Source organism: Lutjanus erythropterus, chromosome 14 (assembly GCF_056507025.1).
Source record: "Lutjanus erythropterus isolate fLutEry1 chromosome 14, fLutEry1.hap2, whole genome shotgun sequence".
In the NCBI taxonomy this organism is placed as follows: Eukaryota; Metazoa; Chordata; class Actinopteri; order Lutjaniformes; family Lutjanidae; genus Lutjanus; species Lutjanus erythropterus.
The window spans coordinates 1,470,274-1,489,898 of record NC_139330.1 but is presented as its reverse complement, the minus strand read 5'-3'; the positions used below and the strand labels follow the sequence as shown (position 1 = coordinate 1,489,898).

The window sequence follows — 19,625 nt, the reverse complement described above, 5'->3', positions numbered from 1 at the left end:
CTATAGAACATTCAGACTCCTGAGAAGAATGTAGCTTCTGAGAGCACGCATGTTTTATTTAGGGCCAAACCATTTTGAAAAAAGATCTAATTGTGATTATTTTGACTGATATTGCAATTGCAATACGATTTACAGTGTTCATTTTTACATCATTATTCTGATTTTCCATTAAAACATATGATTATGGTGTGATTTTTGCAGGGATTTGTACCAAACAAAGTCTGTGAAAATATGTGTAGGCAGGACATTTCTGCAGCATGATGAAGTAAAATAATAAGAAACTATTTTGACAAGTTTAACAAGCAGAAATGCACAGAAGTTTGTGGTTCCAGACTCAGACAAAAAAGTATAAACACTGTGATTCTTGTCTTTTCCTTGTTTGTTTTTGTTGTTTTGTTTGTTATTTTTAAGTTTTGTGAATCAATTGTTTGATTCCTGAATCAATTTTTATTAATAACTAGCTTGTATGAAGTGTATGATTCAACTTTTTCCCAGGGCTTGGCATTGATATTGTATTGATATCACGATATGAGACTGGATATCATCTTAAATTTTAGATATCATTAGATCATGATGTGGCATACGTGTTTTCTTTTTCCTGGTTTTAAAGGCTGAATTACAGTCATTCAGTGACATGGTTCTAGCTGTTCTATTACTTTACCCATTTAGTCATTATATCCACATTACTGATAATTATCAAAAATGTCATGGTGCTGATAGTCTGTGAATGTGCCAATAATCCCCAAAAAAATATTGTTATATTTAATTTTGTCAATATTGCACACATTGAGTTTTATTGTATTTTTATTTATTGGTCACCTTAACGAGGGCTTAATTAACTGGCTGATAAATCCTAGCACACAGGAGTGGGTTTTCACTCTTGTCCTGTCTCACCCCCATAAAAATACTCCTGTCCTTTCCTGTTCCCATCAGTCTGCATGTCATGCACTGATCAGGTAGCAGCGACCAACCACCAGAGTTGACAGGAAGGAATTTAAAAAAAGAATAAAAAGGCACCTGATCAACCAGCATTATGTTCAAAATGGAGTTAATTTATGTTAGAAATGCATATTTATATATACATATAAAAAAAACTGACCAGTTGCTGTTATGATTACCATCTGCTCCTGCTTATTTTTTCCTCTTCTGGTCTCCCGATGAACAATGAAACTGATTCCCAAAAACTGTCAGCCTCTACTTCCAACCTGCCCTTCTCTCTCGTGAGACTCATATTTACAATAATGGCAAAATATATAAGTAATTAATGACTGAAGGTTTGAGGAAAGTTTAATAGCTTGTGTTGTCAGAGCTAATTCTCTCTGAAGCAACAAAGCCTCAAAAATAGTGTTATATAATAAAATACAATGTAATTTTTGGCATTACAAAATTCAAGATGACAGATCTCAAGAAAGAGACTTCAGAGTGTGAATAAAAGATGCATGACTGAATAAATACACACAGAAATGTGAGCATGACTATGGAAATTTGCTGCAGACTAATTTCTTGCAGCAAAAAAAAAAAAACACTCTGAAAATTTGTCCAAGAAGCTTCTTCAGTTTTGAAGGAGCTAGGTTCCTCATTTAAACACAAAATCAGATACTGACAGAAAAAACGTCTGAAGACCGGGGAGGATTTTTGTTTTAAATAGTTGTATATTTTGTAGATTGAAGGCATCTCTCTTCTTCTCCTCAGCGGCGAGCAGCAGCTGGCTCCAGGAACATGTGGCAGATCTGAGTCGAAGGTAAGAACATCTTCATCACTTCATCATCCTCTCGTCCCTCCTCTCCCTCTCTGTTTTCAGCTCTTCTCTCTCTGTCTGTCTCTCTCTGTACTTCATCAGCAGATTTCAGTCTCAGGTAGGAACAGGAAGGATCCACTTACACTGACTCAACACACACACACACACACACATCCTGTGTGTCACTGCTTACTGTGTGAATCTGTGTGTCCAGGTGTGTGTGTGTGTGTTTTCAGACACATATGGCCTCTCTGTGAGGTCAAAGGTCACTCTCGGTCAGAGCGGTGGACCTGAGGTCAGGTCAACTCATTGATTCAGCTTCTCAGAAACAAGATCAGTTTTATTGTTTCCCAAAGAAACAACAGATGTGGAAGAAATATTCACATCCTTTATGTAACACATTGTATTTAGTATGATAAGGAAAAATGTCAGAATGTTTTGTTCTGATTGGTCTTGAAATTCTGGTACTGACAAACTTTGGTCAAGTGTGTAAGAGAACAACTTTGAAATTTTTAGTTCACATAAAAAAATCACAGTTTATCACTGGTCAAAGTCAGGATATAAGAAAAATAAGGGAAAAAAAATCTAAAATTGTGTTTATAAAATATCTTCCATGTGTTGTTTTTACACTGTATGAATGTGCATATCTTTAATATTGAACTTGTTATGATATCATTGATACTAAATACTCGATTCCGTTGAAGTTTCTTTGTTTCTTCACTCCTCTCTGAGATCAACATTTTAGGCTTTGGGAAACAATCAACTAATCAATTAATCAAGAAAATCATCGACTGATTAATCAGCTGTGAAAATAATAATTTGTTGGAGCTCTACATGGAACGGTTGGTTCTGCCTAAAATGGTGGAAAATGCCCTAAAATAGGCAATAAAAAGAAGGAATTTCTATTCTATAGTTACAGTACTTGAGTAAATGTACTTAGTTACTTTCCCGTCCTGGAATAAATTGAAATGAGGACACAGATCTACACATCTGCCTCCCCTTGTTGACCTGGGTTCAAAAGTCAAAGGTCATTGTTATCAAAGTGATCTTCTGGTAAAACTACACTTCATCCATATCTGACCATTCACCTGTCTGTGTGTGTGTGTGTGTGTGTGTGTGTGTGTGTGTGTGTGCGTGCGTGCATATGTGTGTGCGCGTGTTGAGTTCAGTAACACTCCTGCTGTCTTTGTTCAGATGCAGTTTGTTAGTTGTTGAGTTTTTACATCATTATTTCTAACAGTCACACCATTTGTTGAACAAAATAAAGATGACTCAGACTGGAAATTGCAGTTGGACATTTTATCTTCCAAACTTTCACAGACCAAATGATAAACAAGTAAACAGGAAAATAATCTGTAAATACTAAATTAGAATATTTGTTGGTTCCAGCCTGACTGCTGCAGCTCCGTCATTTTAATAAAATAACGAGCTTCGTTCAAACCTGCAGACTATTATTTTAATTTTAGTCGAGATCACAAAGGTTCCAAATAAACCAAATACGACAGGCAGAATCTGGGTAAGTGAGTGAAGAATCACACAAAATACAGAAGACATTCAGATGCCACTTTTCTGTTTGAGCTTCTCTGCAGATGTGAGGCTGCAGGGAGCTAAAAGTCTGACCACTGAGAGTTTCTGGACACCTGATATTTGTGGTTGGAAGCTGATACTTTGCAGCAGAATTGAATATCTTAAATTCTGTTGATGCAAAATGTTTCCCTAAAGAAGAACCGCTAACGTTCTCTGGTTCTTGCAGAATTTTGTGCAAGTCAGAGACAAAATGGTTTCAGACTGAAATGGTTCACTAAAGCTCTTCAGTTGGATAGAAATACCAAACATATGTTGGAGGTCATTTATTTTTCACATGTTAAATGTCTCGTTCTACATATGTTGGTCAGTGAACTCTGATTAATCATCGCTCTTGGTCTTTCACAACCTGCCTGGTGTGAAAAGGATGTGCCAGAGACAAACTTCTCTGATCAGAAAAGTTAACAGCTCTGGAATCTGAAGCATCACAGAGGATGTTGTTAAATGTTATTAGAGTAGACACGACATGACAAAGAAATTCAGACATGTTAATCTTTCCCATCGCGGTCTAGTGAGGTGTAGGGCTGAGTACTGGTACCAGTTCTTGAAGGACATACTGGGAATAGCAGCAGAGTGAGATCTCTTACTGTCTCTGTCTGCCTGCTTCAGGTGTTTCCCTACTTGCACCTTGCAGCCTGTAAACAACACCAAGATCCCCATCTCTGGGAGTGATTTAGTGTTTTTTTTCTGCTTGGGTTATTATTTTTTTCAATAATCAAAGGGATTGGTTGGTGACATAAAGGTATCAAAGTTTGGTACCCATCCCTACCGACGTGTCCAGGATACAGAATTACTTTTACTATAATATAAAAATTTATGCAACATATCTGTAGTTATCATGCACTTTGATCCAGACACAAAACTCTCTGTACTGAACTGCTTATCGATACAAAAGTAATCAATTACTTTTGTAATTCTGACTTGAAACTGCTGTCAACTCTCAGTTTTTTAGTTAGTGTCAAGTTAAACACTTAGTGGCCACTTTCTTAGGTGCATCTTTCTTGCTCTCTGCTCCCAAAACAAGCTGAAGTCACGGCATCAGTTACAGATTCTGGCGGATGATGACTCAGATTTGTTGGCTGCACAGAACAAGATAGACTGTGACCTTACAGCGAAGTGCACGGTCAGAAACAATACTTCAGTGGGCTGAGGCATTTAAACAGTGGTCAGTTCTTATTAAACACACTGCTCACTTCACTTACATCATATTTATTTCACTTTCTGATGTTTGCTCTGAACAACAGTTGAATCTGTTGACTTTAATATAGCAAACTGTATTTTCCTCCAACAAATAGTCTGTTTAATAAATGTCTGATGGCAGAGAGAGAATCATTAAATCACCTTAAAGATAATTAATGTAAAGACGGGAGTTTTCCGGTCCTCAGGGGTCCTTTATATCTTTTCTTTACGTTTCCATAGTAACATATAGACCGACTCCAAAGCAGACTGATGCTCAGTGTCGACTGTTGTGATGAATATTACATCTCACTGTGTATTCCCACATCTAAAGTGGGTGAACACACACACGCGCACACACACAGACACACACACAGCGTCAGCAGCTCAGTTGGTGCAGGTTACTCGGGGCGACAGCCTGGAGAGTTGTGCAGCAGAACGGAGCTGTGATTGGCTAAGAGGGCAGAAATGAACAGGACGTCCCAGCCTAGTTTTCAGTCTTTGTGTGTGTGTGTGTGTGTGTGTGTGTGTGTGTGTGTGTGTGTGTGTGTGCGTGCGTGCGTGCGTGCGTGCGTGCGTGTGTGTGTAAGAGAGAGGGGGAGAGAGAGACACTGTGTGTGTGCCTTCATATGCGCACTTTGTGTCTGCATGTGTGCGTTTTAAAGTGTGTGTGTGTGTGTGTGTGTGTGTGTGTGTGTGTGTGTGTGTGTGTGTGTGTGTGTGTGTGTTACTGCCTGTGTTGTAATATCCGTCCCTACTTAACCCCAGCAGGGTCTGGGGGCCAACTGGGTTATATAAAGCCTGCTGCTCTGTCGGCCTCACCAGCCAGAGGCCTGAGCTCTGTGTCTGTGTGTGTCTGTGTGTGTCTGTGTGTGTGTGTGTGTGTGTGTGTGTGTCTGTGTGTGTGTGTGTGTGTGTGTGTGTGTGTGTGTGTGTGTGTGTGTGTGTGTGTGTGTATATTTTATAACAAAGATAGAAAGGGAAATTTCACCAGTTCTCATTATCAAATCCTGATAGTGATTCTAGTCTTATTACTTTAATAAAGCTCAACTTATACTGGAGTTTTGAGTACAATTCTGATATTGGGGAGCAGAAACATTACAACATCTATATCAGCCAATATTATCGATAATTTATAGATTTCTGTGGGTGTAAAATAATTTGGAGTTGCTTTTATAGTTACAATTTAAAAGAGTTAGAAAATCTTGGGTTTCAGTACCATGAAAGTCTTTGAAAGGTGTTTAAATTTAACTCTCAAAATCAGGGTTTCTGCAGGTTTCTTAAAAAGTCTAACTTCAATTTTAGGCCTTAAAATGGCCCAAGAGCTTTAAATATTTTGACAGCATCTTTAACTTCAGTCTCACCTTTTAAAGTGAAAAAAAAAACAAAAAACAATCAAACTACAAAAACTACAAAACGAAACCAACATGGACTCCAGTTTTTCTTCATAACATTAGTACTTTTTTGCCAGTATGGATGTCTTCAATGGCATTGATAAAGGTCTGAAAAAAGTCTTTAAAAAGTCTCAAATTGCAACCTGCAGATACCAAAGGTGAAGCGCTCACCTGTGTGTCTGCCATATTTTAAATGTTAAACTGCTGATGGAGACAGAAATCATCCCAAGCTTAACCACCGAAAAAGTTGTCTGCAGGAATCTGTGCAGTTACTAAAACCAAACCAACTAACCTTTTCTATGATGAGCTAAACTTGTCATATTTAGTTGTAACACACAAAAGCTGCATTTTTCCTAAATAAATTTAACAAAGTTGTTTAAATCTAGCAGCAGAATAAGTGTTCATTTGCAGTTTCCTGACAGTTTTGTTTCCTCTGTTCACCACTGAGTTCAGTGTGGATCCAACAGAGCCGAGTATCAAGTGTTTGTTTGTCTCTCTGCTTCTTTAATCCATCGCTCTCAGTCTGCAACGTGTCTGGATTAACACACACACATACACACACGAGGTCACATGTCAAATTATATCAATGCATCAACGGGGATTATGGGATCGCTGGGATTGTCAATCTCATCCACAACTCTCCACTTTTCTTCTGCTTCTCTTCTCTCTCTGTCGCTTCGTCTTCATCATTATTTTTCCTCACATCCTCTTTTCTTCTTAATATTTTTCTGCACAGTCAAAGTCGGCAGTTTTATCTGCACTATTGTATTTATAATGTCTGAATATAAGGCACAGGACATTGCAGTCAGAACTCCTGCAAAATACTACTGTATATTATTTTTATGGTTCATTTTAGGGATGTCAGTTGTGGTTAATTTTGTGATCTTTGGCAGCCGGGTGCTCATCCTTAATGTTGTACAACATTTTGTGGTACTGCCACTAACCTGCAGAGCAGCATCACACAATTAACATTTGACTTTGTTGTCTTTTTTGGAAGAAATGTTCCCACACCAAGCTTCATTTTATATCTCAGACTGCTAGCTAGCAAAGCAGTTAACATGTGCGTTCATACAAATTAACCTACAGACAAGAAAAAGTGTCCAATCAAATGTTTATTTACATGCATATAATGCAGATTTCAATGAAAGTACATACTGAATATGCTCCAGGTTATAAACAGCCTGTCATATTGCTTGATAATGTAGCGTGACATGCAGACAGCCAGTCATTTAACAGGTGTTTTGTTCGGGGACAGGTCAGCTTGCCAGTGGCAGCTTTTTGGGGCTTTTTAAAGTCTATCAATTCTTGCCTTGATAAATAAAGTGGTTAAATTCAAAGTAATTCAAAATAAAGTTCATCCCTAGTTCATTTTGAAATTAAAGCTACTAAAATCACCATTTTTATTTTCATAATATGCAAATGAAATCATGCGCAATACAGAAAATGACACACTAGTTAAGAACGCAGACGACATGGCGTCAGTGACACGCCTCATCAGTGTACAGTCATTAAAAGATGACAGTCATCTTTTGCTGAATGTTACCAAGATGGAAGAAATGCATCTAGCAGGTAACAAGAACAATCTGTCAAACTCTCTGTTTGAGCCAGTTACAGTTCAGGGCCAAGAGGTGGAGCGAGTGAGCTCCTGTAAGTATCTGTTGACTGTGTTGGACCAGTCTGTTACCTTTACAGATCATGTGGAATGCATTTACAAAAAAGCACAGCAAAGATTCAGATATCAATATTGAGAGTACACTCACTTTTAATATCATGTCAGACAGGACAAAGCTTTCCAGCAGTCCAACACCTAAGTGGCAAAATTATAGATGCCCACAGCTACCCTCTAAATCACTGCTTTTTGCAACCGCCATCAGGACAAAGGTACAGAGTCCCCTGTGCAAAGAAAAACATCTACAGAAAATCATTTATTCCTGTGTTTTGGACGTGATATGTTGCGTTGTTAATATACCTGCTTCTTTTCTCCACATGTAAGAAAGACGAATTTGCACCCAAATAGTATTTTTCTATTCTATTCTAAAATGAACTTTTTTATTTTGTTAATTTTAAAGCTCCCTGTGGACAGAAGCCGTCGTGTTTCCACCGCCATGACCACAAAACCTAACATCAGAAGTAAAATGATCAAAATAAGTCCTGCTTCTTTTTACCTGGCTAACGTAACACTCACTGTTACTTTGTTCGGGGAAAATGTGAACACAGGCTGGTTTCATCTCTGTCAATTCAGTCACTCTCAGCTCTGTCACCAGGTTTTAGATAAATCAAGTAATTCATTTCCATAGCAACGTCTTGTAGTTGTAGATAAAACTGTTCAAGCCACATGCAGTGAATATCAGTAGAGAGATGATGCTTCAGTATAGTTTGTAACAGATTTAAGATGTTAGGCTGCAGAATCAAACATGAAACCAGATTTTCTGCATGGAAATTCCTGCAGGGACAGAATCTGGCGAAGGGAACCCATTGGCTCAGATGTTTCTGAGTGACTCACGGCTCAGTTTTAGGCTCCATGTGATGGACTCAGTTTGTGGGTTTGATATGAACCCAGTGTCCAGCAGTGAATCACAACCTGTGCTCATACATCCCAGTAACATCACCGCTGCAGCAGTCCTTCCATTATTCACCGTCTGAGGAGCCGCTGTACAATCTGTCTCGGGTGACATCATCACCTCTGTTTGTCCCTGCTTTCCTTCTTAACAAGGCTCTGCTTCATATTTACTTCTTAAAATGATATTATAGGAATAACATGTTGTTTTTGTCGGGTATAAACAAACTTTCATACTCTCCTTTCTTCCTCCTGTCCTCTCCTCCCTCCTCGGTCTTAAGAAACTCCTGCCCGTGGCGAACATGTGACTCTCTGAATGACATGTCTGACATTAATTACGTGTTGACATCCATGTCACCGTTGTGTTTTTAAACATTATCCAATGACAAACACCTCACGGCAGCCAGCCACCGTGCCGCTCCTCATGTTTGTGACAGCGCTCGACGCCGTCGGCCACGGCGGCTCCAGAGCGCTGGCCTTTGACGTATTGGAAATTCAATCTGACACCCAGCACGGAGCCAGTCCACCCCGAGATGTGTTCATTGACCCGTTAATCGGTTCCAGGAACACCGGGCCGGTGTGTTACTCTGAGAGCGTGCAGGGTTGGCTCTGTTTAGGGTTTTGGGGAGTCGGCTGAATGTTTGCTTTCTCCTGCAGGGCTGAACAGGGCTGAAGAACCTGTACTCGTGTCACTTATTTATGCAACAAGGGCAATTCAAGAAAGAAGCAACACCCTCAGTTTAATTGAAACTTCACTCTCTTTCTCCAGAGCGTTTTGTCTAATCCAGGATAAATAATTGCTTTGTGTGGTTGTCAAACTCATTAGTTATGAAAAAAATTGATGTTTTTTTTTAGTTCATCTTGTGGGACTTTACACAAAAATGTCAACAAGTGTTAAATGAATGGACTTCTAGATTTTTATCTGCAACTCTTATGAGACAAAGTAAGACAAAAAACACAATATATCTTATGTAGGATAGTAATTTACAGTTTATATCTAAGGGTGATTTCACACCTGAAAGTCTGAACAAAGGTTCATGTTTTTATTCCATTGTATAGATTTGATCCGCTCACCTACGTGAGGTGCGTTTTTTATACTTGACATTGATTGGTTTGTAGATGGTGTTCAATTCAGTTAAAAAATGAATATTTATGAAGTCATCAGACCAAATGACTGTTAAACAATGTTTTTTTATTTTAATTTTTCCAGTTCTGATGATAGCCTGCCAGAACTTTCTGTAATTTGTCTAAAAAGTCCAAACCATCCAAACTGCAGTTTTCATACCAGCATGGTTCAGCATCTTTCAGTAAGATCAAGGCTCGCCTGTTTGGTCCGGATCCGGATCCGGGGAAGGTTTCACACCTGTAGTTTTTGTTTGGGTCTGAAAGTCCAGACCAAACCAGGTAGGTGTGAAATCACCCTAACATTGACTCGATCTTAAGACATGTTGCAGCAAATTGCAGCAGCAAAGGTCCAGATATTTGTACTTTCAAGTGCAAAACTCACTGGACCCTGCTTGCTCACAAAGCATCATTTGACATGTGCAGCACACAGCGGACATGCGGTTTATGGTCCATGTGATATGCGGTTCCAGGGAGTCATTGTCCATTTCTGGCAGGTTGATGTGGGTCTTCAACAAACATATATATAAATCTGGGAGCTCATGTTGTTTTTGCTCTGGCAGATAAGTCTGATCCTCCTCCTGTTTGGACAGATCCCATTCTGGATCTCGTCAGGCCATTTACCACCGTTGATCTAATATTGGATGGGTTTGAATGCTATGATTGTACAAAGGAGTGTGACATTATTGGCCTTTGAGGCATTTTTGTAAACAACCAAGATGGCTGCCGCTGATGTGGAACAGTTTCTGTTGAATCTGCCATCACATCAGTAGGACCTGAACTGGATGATGTATTTTTCTCTAAGAGAAAAACAGAAAAACAGCTTCACTTAAAGCTTTTCTTGACAGGATAAATGTCATACCTTTGACAAGATTTGGTCAAAGTTAACAACTCCTCTACATTACGCCACACATTTCATTTCTCTGATTTGTTGTAGCTCTTTCTAATTGTCATCTTCACCTGTTGATAACACCCCTTGGGAATAAAAAAATTACAAATTGGTCTAGCAATGCCAGTCTAAGATGGGAAATAAAAGTTAGTAGGAAATAAAAGTTAGTTTAGTATCCTGTGTGGATGCATGTCATCATGCCTGGTTATGCCAGATGCATGGGCTCACATAGAAAAATATAGAAGCAGATGTTTTGACACTTTTCTGCACCTCTGGTTTGTGTTGCCCTCTTCAGCTCCAGACAAACCTACACAAACGGTAATGAAAGTTAAACTCAGGTTTTATTACAGACCTGGATGTCTACTTTTCAGTGTCGTGCTCAGATTACTTAGGTGATTTTATTATCATAAAGCTTTTCCTAAAGATTCAAGAAATCTTACTAAATGGACATTTGCACACCCTTTTGCCCTGTCTGACACCTTTCTTTTCTTTCATACAGGTGCATTAATCTAGATATTTGACCAGTTTGTTGAAGGTTTTTGTCCTTAAATCAACTCCTCTGCAGCAGGCTGTCACTGCAGCTCGTTAAAGAATGATGTCAAGCCTTTAAAAACATTTTGCAGGCTGTGTTTTGCGTCAGTTGATGGGAGAGGAGTTATTGATGTGTGTCCTCAGTGACCTCGTTCAATTAAACTAACAGCAGTCAAGTCCTGCTGATTAAATCTGCCTATCAGCCCGGACGTCCCCAGCACACAGCTGTTGTTAAAAAAACACCTTCGTCACTTCAGACTGTGTCACGTGATGCAACATTATGACACCATCCAACATCACGTCTTCGTGCTGTATCATGCTGCATCACGCCACATTGTCAGGCCATTGAACCACATCAGATACATCACTGTCTTTGTCTCTGGATCTTTAGCAGCTCTACAGGCGCTGCTCTGTCGACCACTCTGACCTCTGACTTCTGCTGAAGAGTTGCAAAAATAAAGATCCCCACTATGATTTGAGCACAAAAAAGTGATGAACATCCATGCAGATCCACTGTACAGAATCAGAATACCTAAGAAAATGTCTTGATTCAATTTATGAAGTGATATCATTTATAACTAAATTGTAGCTAATTATTTTTCTGTAAGTTGACTGATGATTGCATCACTAAATGTGTTCGTCATGCAGGGGCGTGATCACTTTTGCAGTTAATTTGAGTCTCTTCTGGTCACCTATTGAAGTCCCTGCAACTTACAATAAAACTCTTTTCTCTATACTTAAGTGTAAAAGCAAACATTGTCTTAATCCGAGCGAATGATCAAAAAGTTTCTTTTCACAAAGAGGTAAATAGAGTTGGTGGATAATTTTATGAAACACTTGTAACTTTTCTGTCTGTACTGTGAAGCTTCCTTCTCTGTTGTTGAGGCAGGACCAAATGGATGTAGAGGTTTGTTGGAGCTCAGTCTGCCGTCTTACACCAACATAACATGAAACAAAACAAGAATGATCCCATCAAGTCCACTTCAAGTCCCCTAAAGTCCATTATGATGGTGTGTGATCGGGTTAAAGGCCTAATCCTGAAGACAAACACGGGGAAAGCTTCAGCTTAGAGACAACGAGGAAACAGTCCTCTAGAGACAGGACGGAGCAGATGGACAGACTGTTGTGTTTAGTTAAAATATGAATCTAACTCTGTTATTATTTATTGTTTTGGTTTTTGGGATTGTTAGAATAGAAACTATTGTCCGGACATTTGCCTTTGGCCCTTCTGGCTTTAATTCACTCTCTTCCTCGTCTTCACATATTAAAATCTGTCCACTTCTTTTAGCAGCAAACTAAAGTTAAGAGGAGCCTGCTTGTTTTCTCTAAAGCAGTCTGATGTTTTATACATTTTGTTGATCATTATTTATTAATCTGTCCATGATGAATGTCTTCTGAATTGATGCTCACTAAACTTTGTTAATCTGTGTTTTGTTTCTTGGTATAACGTTCGTTTGGTTGGGTGAATAACGATATATGACTTTATGACTCGTCATGATGAAATGAATTATTTTTCAAAGCTGGGGAACATTTGGAGGTGATTTAGTGTGAAAATCTGGAGGTGATCTCGTGTATTAATCCTGTGTTTGTTTGTGTTTGTGTGTGTACAGTTTGTGCGGCATCATCCCCGGTCTGAGCAGCGTGCTGCTGCCTCGTATGAACCCGTTTGTCCTGATCAACATGGCAGGAGCTCTCTCCCTCTGCATCACCTACATGCTCATAGAAATCAAGTAAGTAAGAGTTAATCTCCCTCTGCAGCCGCCCGGTAAATCCCCCAAATTCACTGTTCAACAACACACTGAAACCACTGGCTGCTCTCTTTGCTTCGGTGATGTCACGTTTCCATCGCTGCTGCTGCTGCTGCTGCTGGAAATTCCCTCTCGTCTCGCTGCTTTAAATTGTCCTGATCTTTATCTGCTCTGAACTTAAAATGTGTCCTGATGCGAAACACTCCAGTGAGGAAAGAACACGCGGACACGGGGACAGAAAATGAGACTCAGGTTTTTTTAAATTGATGTCAGAAGTGAAGTGACTGAGTCTTGTTCCTTGAATTATTTAGAGTGCTGATGATAAAAAATGAGGGAGTTCCCGAACGCTCCGCTCTGTTCAAGGTTTACACGATGATTCCACTACCTCAGATTATGGAAAAAAATATCAAATTCATATATAATGATATCAGAAAGTGACCGTGGTCCCACAGAATCATTGAGTAAAAATTATTTGAAGTGTGGTGGTTAACCATCGTCAAACCAAACTTCATTCACTAAATCAATAATTTTAGCTCACAGAACACAGGAGTTGTTGGTCCACCGCTGCCTCCATCTGTTAGTTTGCTTGTGTTACTTTTTTGTTTTAAAGCAAACATTTTTAATAATGTAACCCTTTTGCTTCTCCAAACTGGGGGCACTTTTTAAGGATTTCATTTGGTTTAAAAGTTGAGATTCAAAGACCTTGGAGCTGCTGAAAACAGGCTCACCACAAGAGCCATTTTTGTAGCCAACATGGATGAGAAATCCTTTAAATGTTCAGAAAATCTACTGTTCAGTACAAACTCCATCTGCTGAGGAAGATGAGGTTAAAAAGCTTGTAAATGGAGCTTGTGGTGACATTGTTTTCTCAAAAATAAATATTAAATACCGCAGTTTATTGATGACAAAGAAGAATTAACAAAAGTCCGAATTCACCTTGAAACTTTTTTCTGCATTAACACTATTACAAAATCAACCTCCTGTCTCTTTCAGCTGATTTTTATATTTAGTTTTATTCTTTTTAAATGTTACTCATGTTGATTTCCTTTGCTGTGTGTATTTACTCAGTAACTACAACGCGGTGGACACGGCGTCTGCAGTCGCCATCGCTCTCATGACCTTTGGCACCATGTATCCCATGAGCGTCTACAGCGGCAAAGTGCTGCTGCAGGTAAGAATAAAATTAATACATTTTATTTAGACATCACTTTTCAGAACAGCAGTTTTACTTATGATCACCTCTCATTCACAGACGACGCCGTCCCACATCATTGGACAGCTGGACAAACTTCTCAGAGAGGTGAGAGTCGGCACTCATCAGATCTGCAGGGACTAATTTAAGTTTGATCCGACTTTTATAAGGCAGCGTCGGTCCTAAACACACAGACTTCAGATATAAATAATAATCCTTCAGTACTTTAACAGGGCGGGAAGACAAATACTTATTGAAACTGAAAACTATTTAGGCTTTATTTTCATTATTATGGCCTAAACATGTCTGTCAGTATGAAGTAAGCATGTGAAGTTTGTGACATATTCTGTTGGTTAACTGTTCCTCTTGTTGTCCAATCAGGTGTCGACTCTGGACGGAGTTCTGGAAGTTCGCAACGAGCACTTCTGGACTGTCGGCTTTGGATCTCTGGTAGGATTTTCAGCCTGAGAACTAAAGAAAAATGGAAATTAAGCTTTTTATTCTTGTTGAATCCAGCCAGTCCTCCTTAAACTAAAACCACCTGACCGCAGGTTTTTATGTGTCACTTAGTTTGTGGCAATTTGATCAACTTTATTCTCAAGCAAGATTGGAAGGTAATAAATAGTGTAAGGTTCAGGTTATTGTGATTTAAGGCTGCAAATTCCTAAACAAATTTGCAAAAAATCGATTTAGATAGAAGCAACTGACCCACGGTGCACCTGAGGCTTTCTGGCTCTTTTCCCTCCGTCTCTGTTTCATCCTGTTTCCTGTCATCTATCTCCTCTCTCCTTTCTTCCTCCTGTTAGTTTGTTTGTTTTGTTCGTCTGTGTTTGTTTCTAGATTTCTCCCCCGCCTCATCACCGCGTCTTCTTCCCTCCTTCATCTCGTCCGTCCCGCTCTGCCATTGGTCGGTTTCTCTGTGACGATCTGCGGGGATTTGTTCACCCAGACGAGAAGAAGGAACAAGTCATTCATGCGGAGATATTCTCTCCCTCCGTCTCCAGTTTTTTGGAGGGAACACTGTTGTTGTTGTTGTTGTCATCGTCTGTGTTGCACGTTGTTGTAGCGACAGCAAACAAGCCCAGCTGGCTTTCAGGGAGGCTGAGGTCCTCGGGAACAAACACACACACACACACACACACACCCTTGACAGACAACATGCACACACACACACCCAACATCTCTGTGTCTTTTTCGAGAAACGCTCCCTGCTGTCAGGATGGAACACAAATTATTAATTATAGCTAATTTAACTGAGCTGTTGTTGGCGCTGAAGGTTAATTCTTAAAGGAAACAGTTTGATTTCTCAACACCAGCTTCACTTACTGTGAGGCTTAGTGTGTTTCTACTTTCTTCTGTGGTCAAAAGCTGCAAAAACACAAATTAAAATTGACCTGACAATGAGAATTTAATGCCACACTGCTCTGCTGATGGTTCACGTGCCAGTTAAGTTCTGAATTTTATGTTTGAGTGTTTTTCATGGAGTTTGGAGCAGCCAGTGCCAAGCCTCAGGTGTCCTAAAACTTAGTGAAATGCAGACATCCACAACCAGATTAGTTTAAATTAAAATTTAGCAGTATTTTTGGAATTGTGTTTGTACAAATAACCACATATGAAGCCTGTCGAAGTCGAACCCACAGCCACTGCAGAGGACTCGTATCCTCAGTACATGGAGCAAACGCTCTACTAACTGAGCTACCATCTTTCATAATTAATTAACAGCCACAATAATGTGAATAATCATAAATAATTTTGTTATTTTAATCCGGTTTAAAAGTGGAGAAAAGAACGTTGAGGTTATGGAGGTCAAATGCAAATTTTTAATGACGAAGCTCAGTCCACCTTCATCAGGACCCGAGCTTCTTAATGCAAGTACATGTTGGAAATTCATCAGTTCACAACTGGAGTTCCCGACATGTCAAATAAATACTAAACTTTACCGAAACAGTACGAGATTAACAAACTCACAGTGCAAACTCCAAAGTCCTTTCAGTGTTTTTTTTTTTTGTCTAGTTTATATTTTTTATCTCAGTTAACTGAAATGTTTTTCACATTTAGTTTTAGTGAAGTTCATAAACTTGGTCAGAAGTAATCAAAGGGAGGAAAAATTTCACTGACTCGGGGATTTTTCGATGTCTCAGGCTGCTGCTCCTGTTTCTAAATGTTCCTGTTTTTTATTCAACAAGATTGAATTCAAAGCTTTTCCAGGGCACATAAATTAGATAACACTGAACATTCAGGACATTTAAGATGAATACGCTCTTGTTTTAACTTAAATAACCTTCAGATGGGTCCATCTGATTGGTTTTATGTAAGAATGAGAGCCTGCGTGTACGTGGTCGCATCCAAATTTAGCTCATGAATATTTCACAGGCTTTTAAAATCTGATTTTTGTTCTTTTTGTTGTGAACATGTTTCTGTTTATGAAACAGTGAAGTGGTTGGAAGACGTGGAAACCGTGTCATGTTATGCAAATTAATCCCTCTGTCTCTTTTCCTGTTAGTCACTGGTGTGTGTGTGTGTGTGTGTGTGTGTGTGTGTGTGTGTGTGTGTGCGCGCGCGCACAGCAGTGGTACTTCGTGTTGCCTGCAGGTGGTGCAGCGTCCTGTGTTTACGTTGGTCCTGATGCGGCATTTATTGTTGTTGTTATTTATGTTATCGATGCTGCTCTGTGTTGTTGTCACTGATGTTGCTGCAGTTACACAACTGTTGGTTGTTGGCCCACTGCTAACAGAGCAGCTGTCCAAACTGATTTGACCCTCTGAGTGCACTTCTGCCCCACGGGGCACTCACTCTGTGTGTGTGTGTGTGTGTGTGTGTGTGTGTGTGTGTGTGTGTGTGTGTGTGTGTGTGTGTGTGTGTGTGTGTGTGTGTGTGTGTGTGTGTGTGTTCTGTCCTTTTGAGGACTGAAAATTCCCATGAGGACGGTAAAAAGAGCAAACGAGGACAAAGTGAAGAGCTCAGTTTGATGTTTTAGGGTCAGACTTTGGAGTTAAAGGCTGAATGTTGAGGTGAGACGAGTTGTGATGAAGGTCAGCGACTCATTCTGATGTTTATTTAAGCAGCTGTTTTTAAAAAAGTGCTGGTTAAAGAGGCTGAACAACATTATTTTGTGTGTAAATTGTCTTCACAGTTTCATTTTTTGTCCCGAAATACAAGGTTACTGGATTTATATCTTCTTCACATTGTTGTCAAAGTTACTAAATGTTCCAGACAAACTTTTTTAATAATTCTGGGTAAATCTAAAGATGTAAAGATCTCCTGACTTATTGCCTTATCACTGCCAAAAGACTTATCCTCTCATTTTGGGAAAAAAAAAACAACTTCCAGCAGAGAAACTGTTGCCCACAAAGAGTGTCAGTTAGGGGTTTATTTAATTATTGATTTATTTATTTGCATTTTCCTAATTAATCTGCCCAGTTGGGCAGGGGCAGTATGGCAGAGAGATATGCTGCAAGAGAATATCCAATATTTTGCAGTGGAAATAAAGCCTTGGTTGACAAAGGACACACACATTTCATATCATATGTTAAAAGCAAAATTAAAATAATTGATTGTTAATGTTACCAATAAAGGAAAGTGCTTGTAATATACAACCCTAACAGGAATATGTCAGGATGTTTTCTTCAGGCAGGATCATGATCGTCTTTTGCGTGTTGTTTTTTAAGTTAAAACTATTTTGCTGCTTTACTAACAATAAAATGCCACTGCGTCAGTTCTTTATTTCCAGCATTTACAACCACACTTGTCCTTATAAACGACTTTTCAGAAATGCCTTTGTTTTTTAGTTGTTTGTTTTGTCCTAACAGCCTCTCGCTGCACGTGTTTCAGCTGATGCTCTCATGTGAGCTGTTTGAGCTGTTTGCTGTTTGAGTGTCTGCAGACTGTTTCAGGTTCTTTCTCTGTGTTGTCCACCATGACACTATGATGCCAAATAAAAAGGGGGAGAAGAAGAAGTACAAGGCGCTGCCTACTGCTGCTTCCTGGAGGAGAAAATAGTCTGATGTTTGAGCCACAGAACTGCAGCTGTTAGGATGTACAGCTGTAGCACGATACCAGTGATCTCTCTGTAAAAGCAGAACGTGGAGACATTAATACTGCATGAAAAGCTGGATCTTTGTCAGTAAGCAGTGCTGTAAACTGCAGTAGAAGTTCAGATAATGACTGTTTACGGGAATCTGCAGCCAGCACTAAAACAGTCAGGAGTTTAGATTTCCTTCAGTTTTATAAACCTGAAAAGCATCACAGTCACTCACCCCATCTAACAGCTGACTGAAGTGTCTTAAGTGTAAAATCATATTTTACTAATGCACCTTGTGTCCTCCACCCCTCTGTACCTTTGTGTTTCAGGCTGGCTCCGCCCACGTTCGTATCCGCCGTGACGCCAACGAGCAGCTGGTTCTGGCTCACGTCACCAACCGTCTGCTGCCGCTCGTCTCCACGTTGACTGTCCAGATCTTCAAAGACGACTGGACCCGCCCACTCCTCACCTCGGCCCTCACCTCCTCCTCCTCTGTCCCTCCTCTGGCTCCTGCTGAAGGCTACGGCGCCCTCTCCTCCTCCTCCTCCTCCTCTCTGCCTCCTCTGCTCATGTCCTCGGGAGGAGATCTGGACCCGCTGACCTCCACGCCCGCCAAACCTAGCAGCCCCCCTCCAGAATTCGCCTTCGACACGCCAGGGAGGAACGTGCAGCCAGTGGTGCTCCCCACCCCGGGACACCACGCCCACAGGCCCTATGGAGGCCTGGGACTCGCCTACGGAGCGTCTCCCTACACAGGAATGCTGAACCAGGGGCTGGCACGGCCTGGAGGCGGGCTGGGACTCGGCGTGCAGGGTCTGGGAGTGGGGTACGGACTAGGTGTGCCTCCCTCTCAGAGCTACAGGACTGCCTTCGGAGGGTCGACGGCGCCGCTGCGGTTTGGAAGCAGCAACCCTCTGGCTTCACAGTCACAGTACAGACAGTACCGACCCTGACTGTAGTGAGCGAGGACGCCTGTACCTTTAAATACTTTGATCAGTGCTGAGGGCGAGTCTCTCCTCACACTTCAATCCAGATATCTTGACAGTCTTCTGAGGACACGTCAACATTTACTCACAGTGAGACAACGGGACGATAACTTTAGAGGACGAAGACGATTCTTTGAAGTTTTGGTGTAAAATCTTGTAGTGGGACGTTAGCAGAGAGATGGTGAGCATGTTGTGGTATTTATTTTGTTGACGAGGTCGACTGTGGTTGGATCTGGTGTGTTTAGTCTTTTTTTTTTTTTGTTAATCAGGATTTTGGGAATCAGCCTCAGTCCAAACTTATTCCACGGTTTTTGGTTATTTTTGTAACAGAAGGAAACGTCAAACAACATTCCTGGTGAGAGGAAATAAAGTCTTGAATTAAATTAAATTCCAGGCATTTAAAGGACACAAGAATCCAGAGTGATTCACAGAAGAACCTCGATGACGAACATTACAAGAAACCGTCAGGAGGTCAAAGGTCAGAGGACAACACTGATGATATCGAGCGTCCTAAGAATGATAAAACAAAAAAGATTTTTAATAAGATGAAAAGAAAAGAAAACCTGGACCAAACTGAGGGATAATATTTAGAAAATAGGACAAATATTCAGAAAAATATTCCGCCTTATGATTTAATCTTCCTATCAGTTGAAAAGCATTCGGACATTAAAATGTCTCATGGCTGCA

The 19,625-nt window shown here is 40.2% G+C and overlaps 1 protein-coding gene across 1 annotated transcript in view; it reads left to right on the top strand.

The window, feature by feature from the left end:
- The window catches only part of slc30a6 (solute carrier family 30 member 6), a 72,444-nt gene extending 53,289 nt beyond the window's left edge, over positions 1-19,155 (top strand). The window contains exons 10-15 of the mRNA XM_084736162.1: positions 1,693-1,741; positions 12,602-12,721; positions 13,808-13,910; positions 13,992-14,039; positions 14,313-14,381; positions 18,282-19,155. Coding sequence (XP_084592288.1) covers positions 1,693-1,741; positions 12,602-12,721; positions 13,808-13,910; positions 13,992-14,039; positions 14,313-14,381; positions 18,282-18,905 — 1,013 coding nt within the window. The 3' untranslated portion in view covers positions 18,906-19,155. The remainder of the gene's footprint in view (positions 1-1,692; positions 1,742-12,601; positions 12,722-13,807; positions 13,911-13,991; positions 14,040-14,312; positions 14,382-18,281) is intronic.
- Positions 19,156-19,625: the final 470 nt, after the last annotated feature.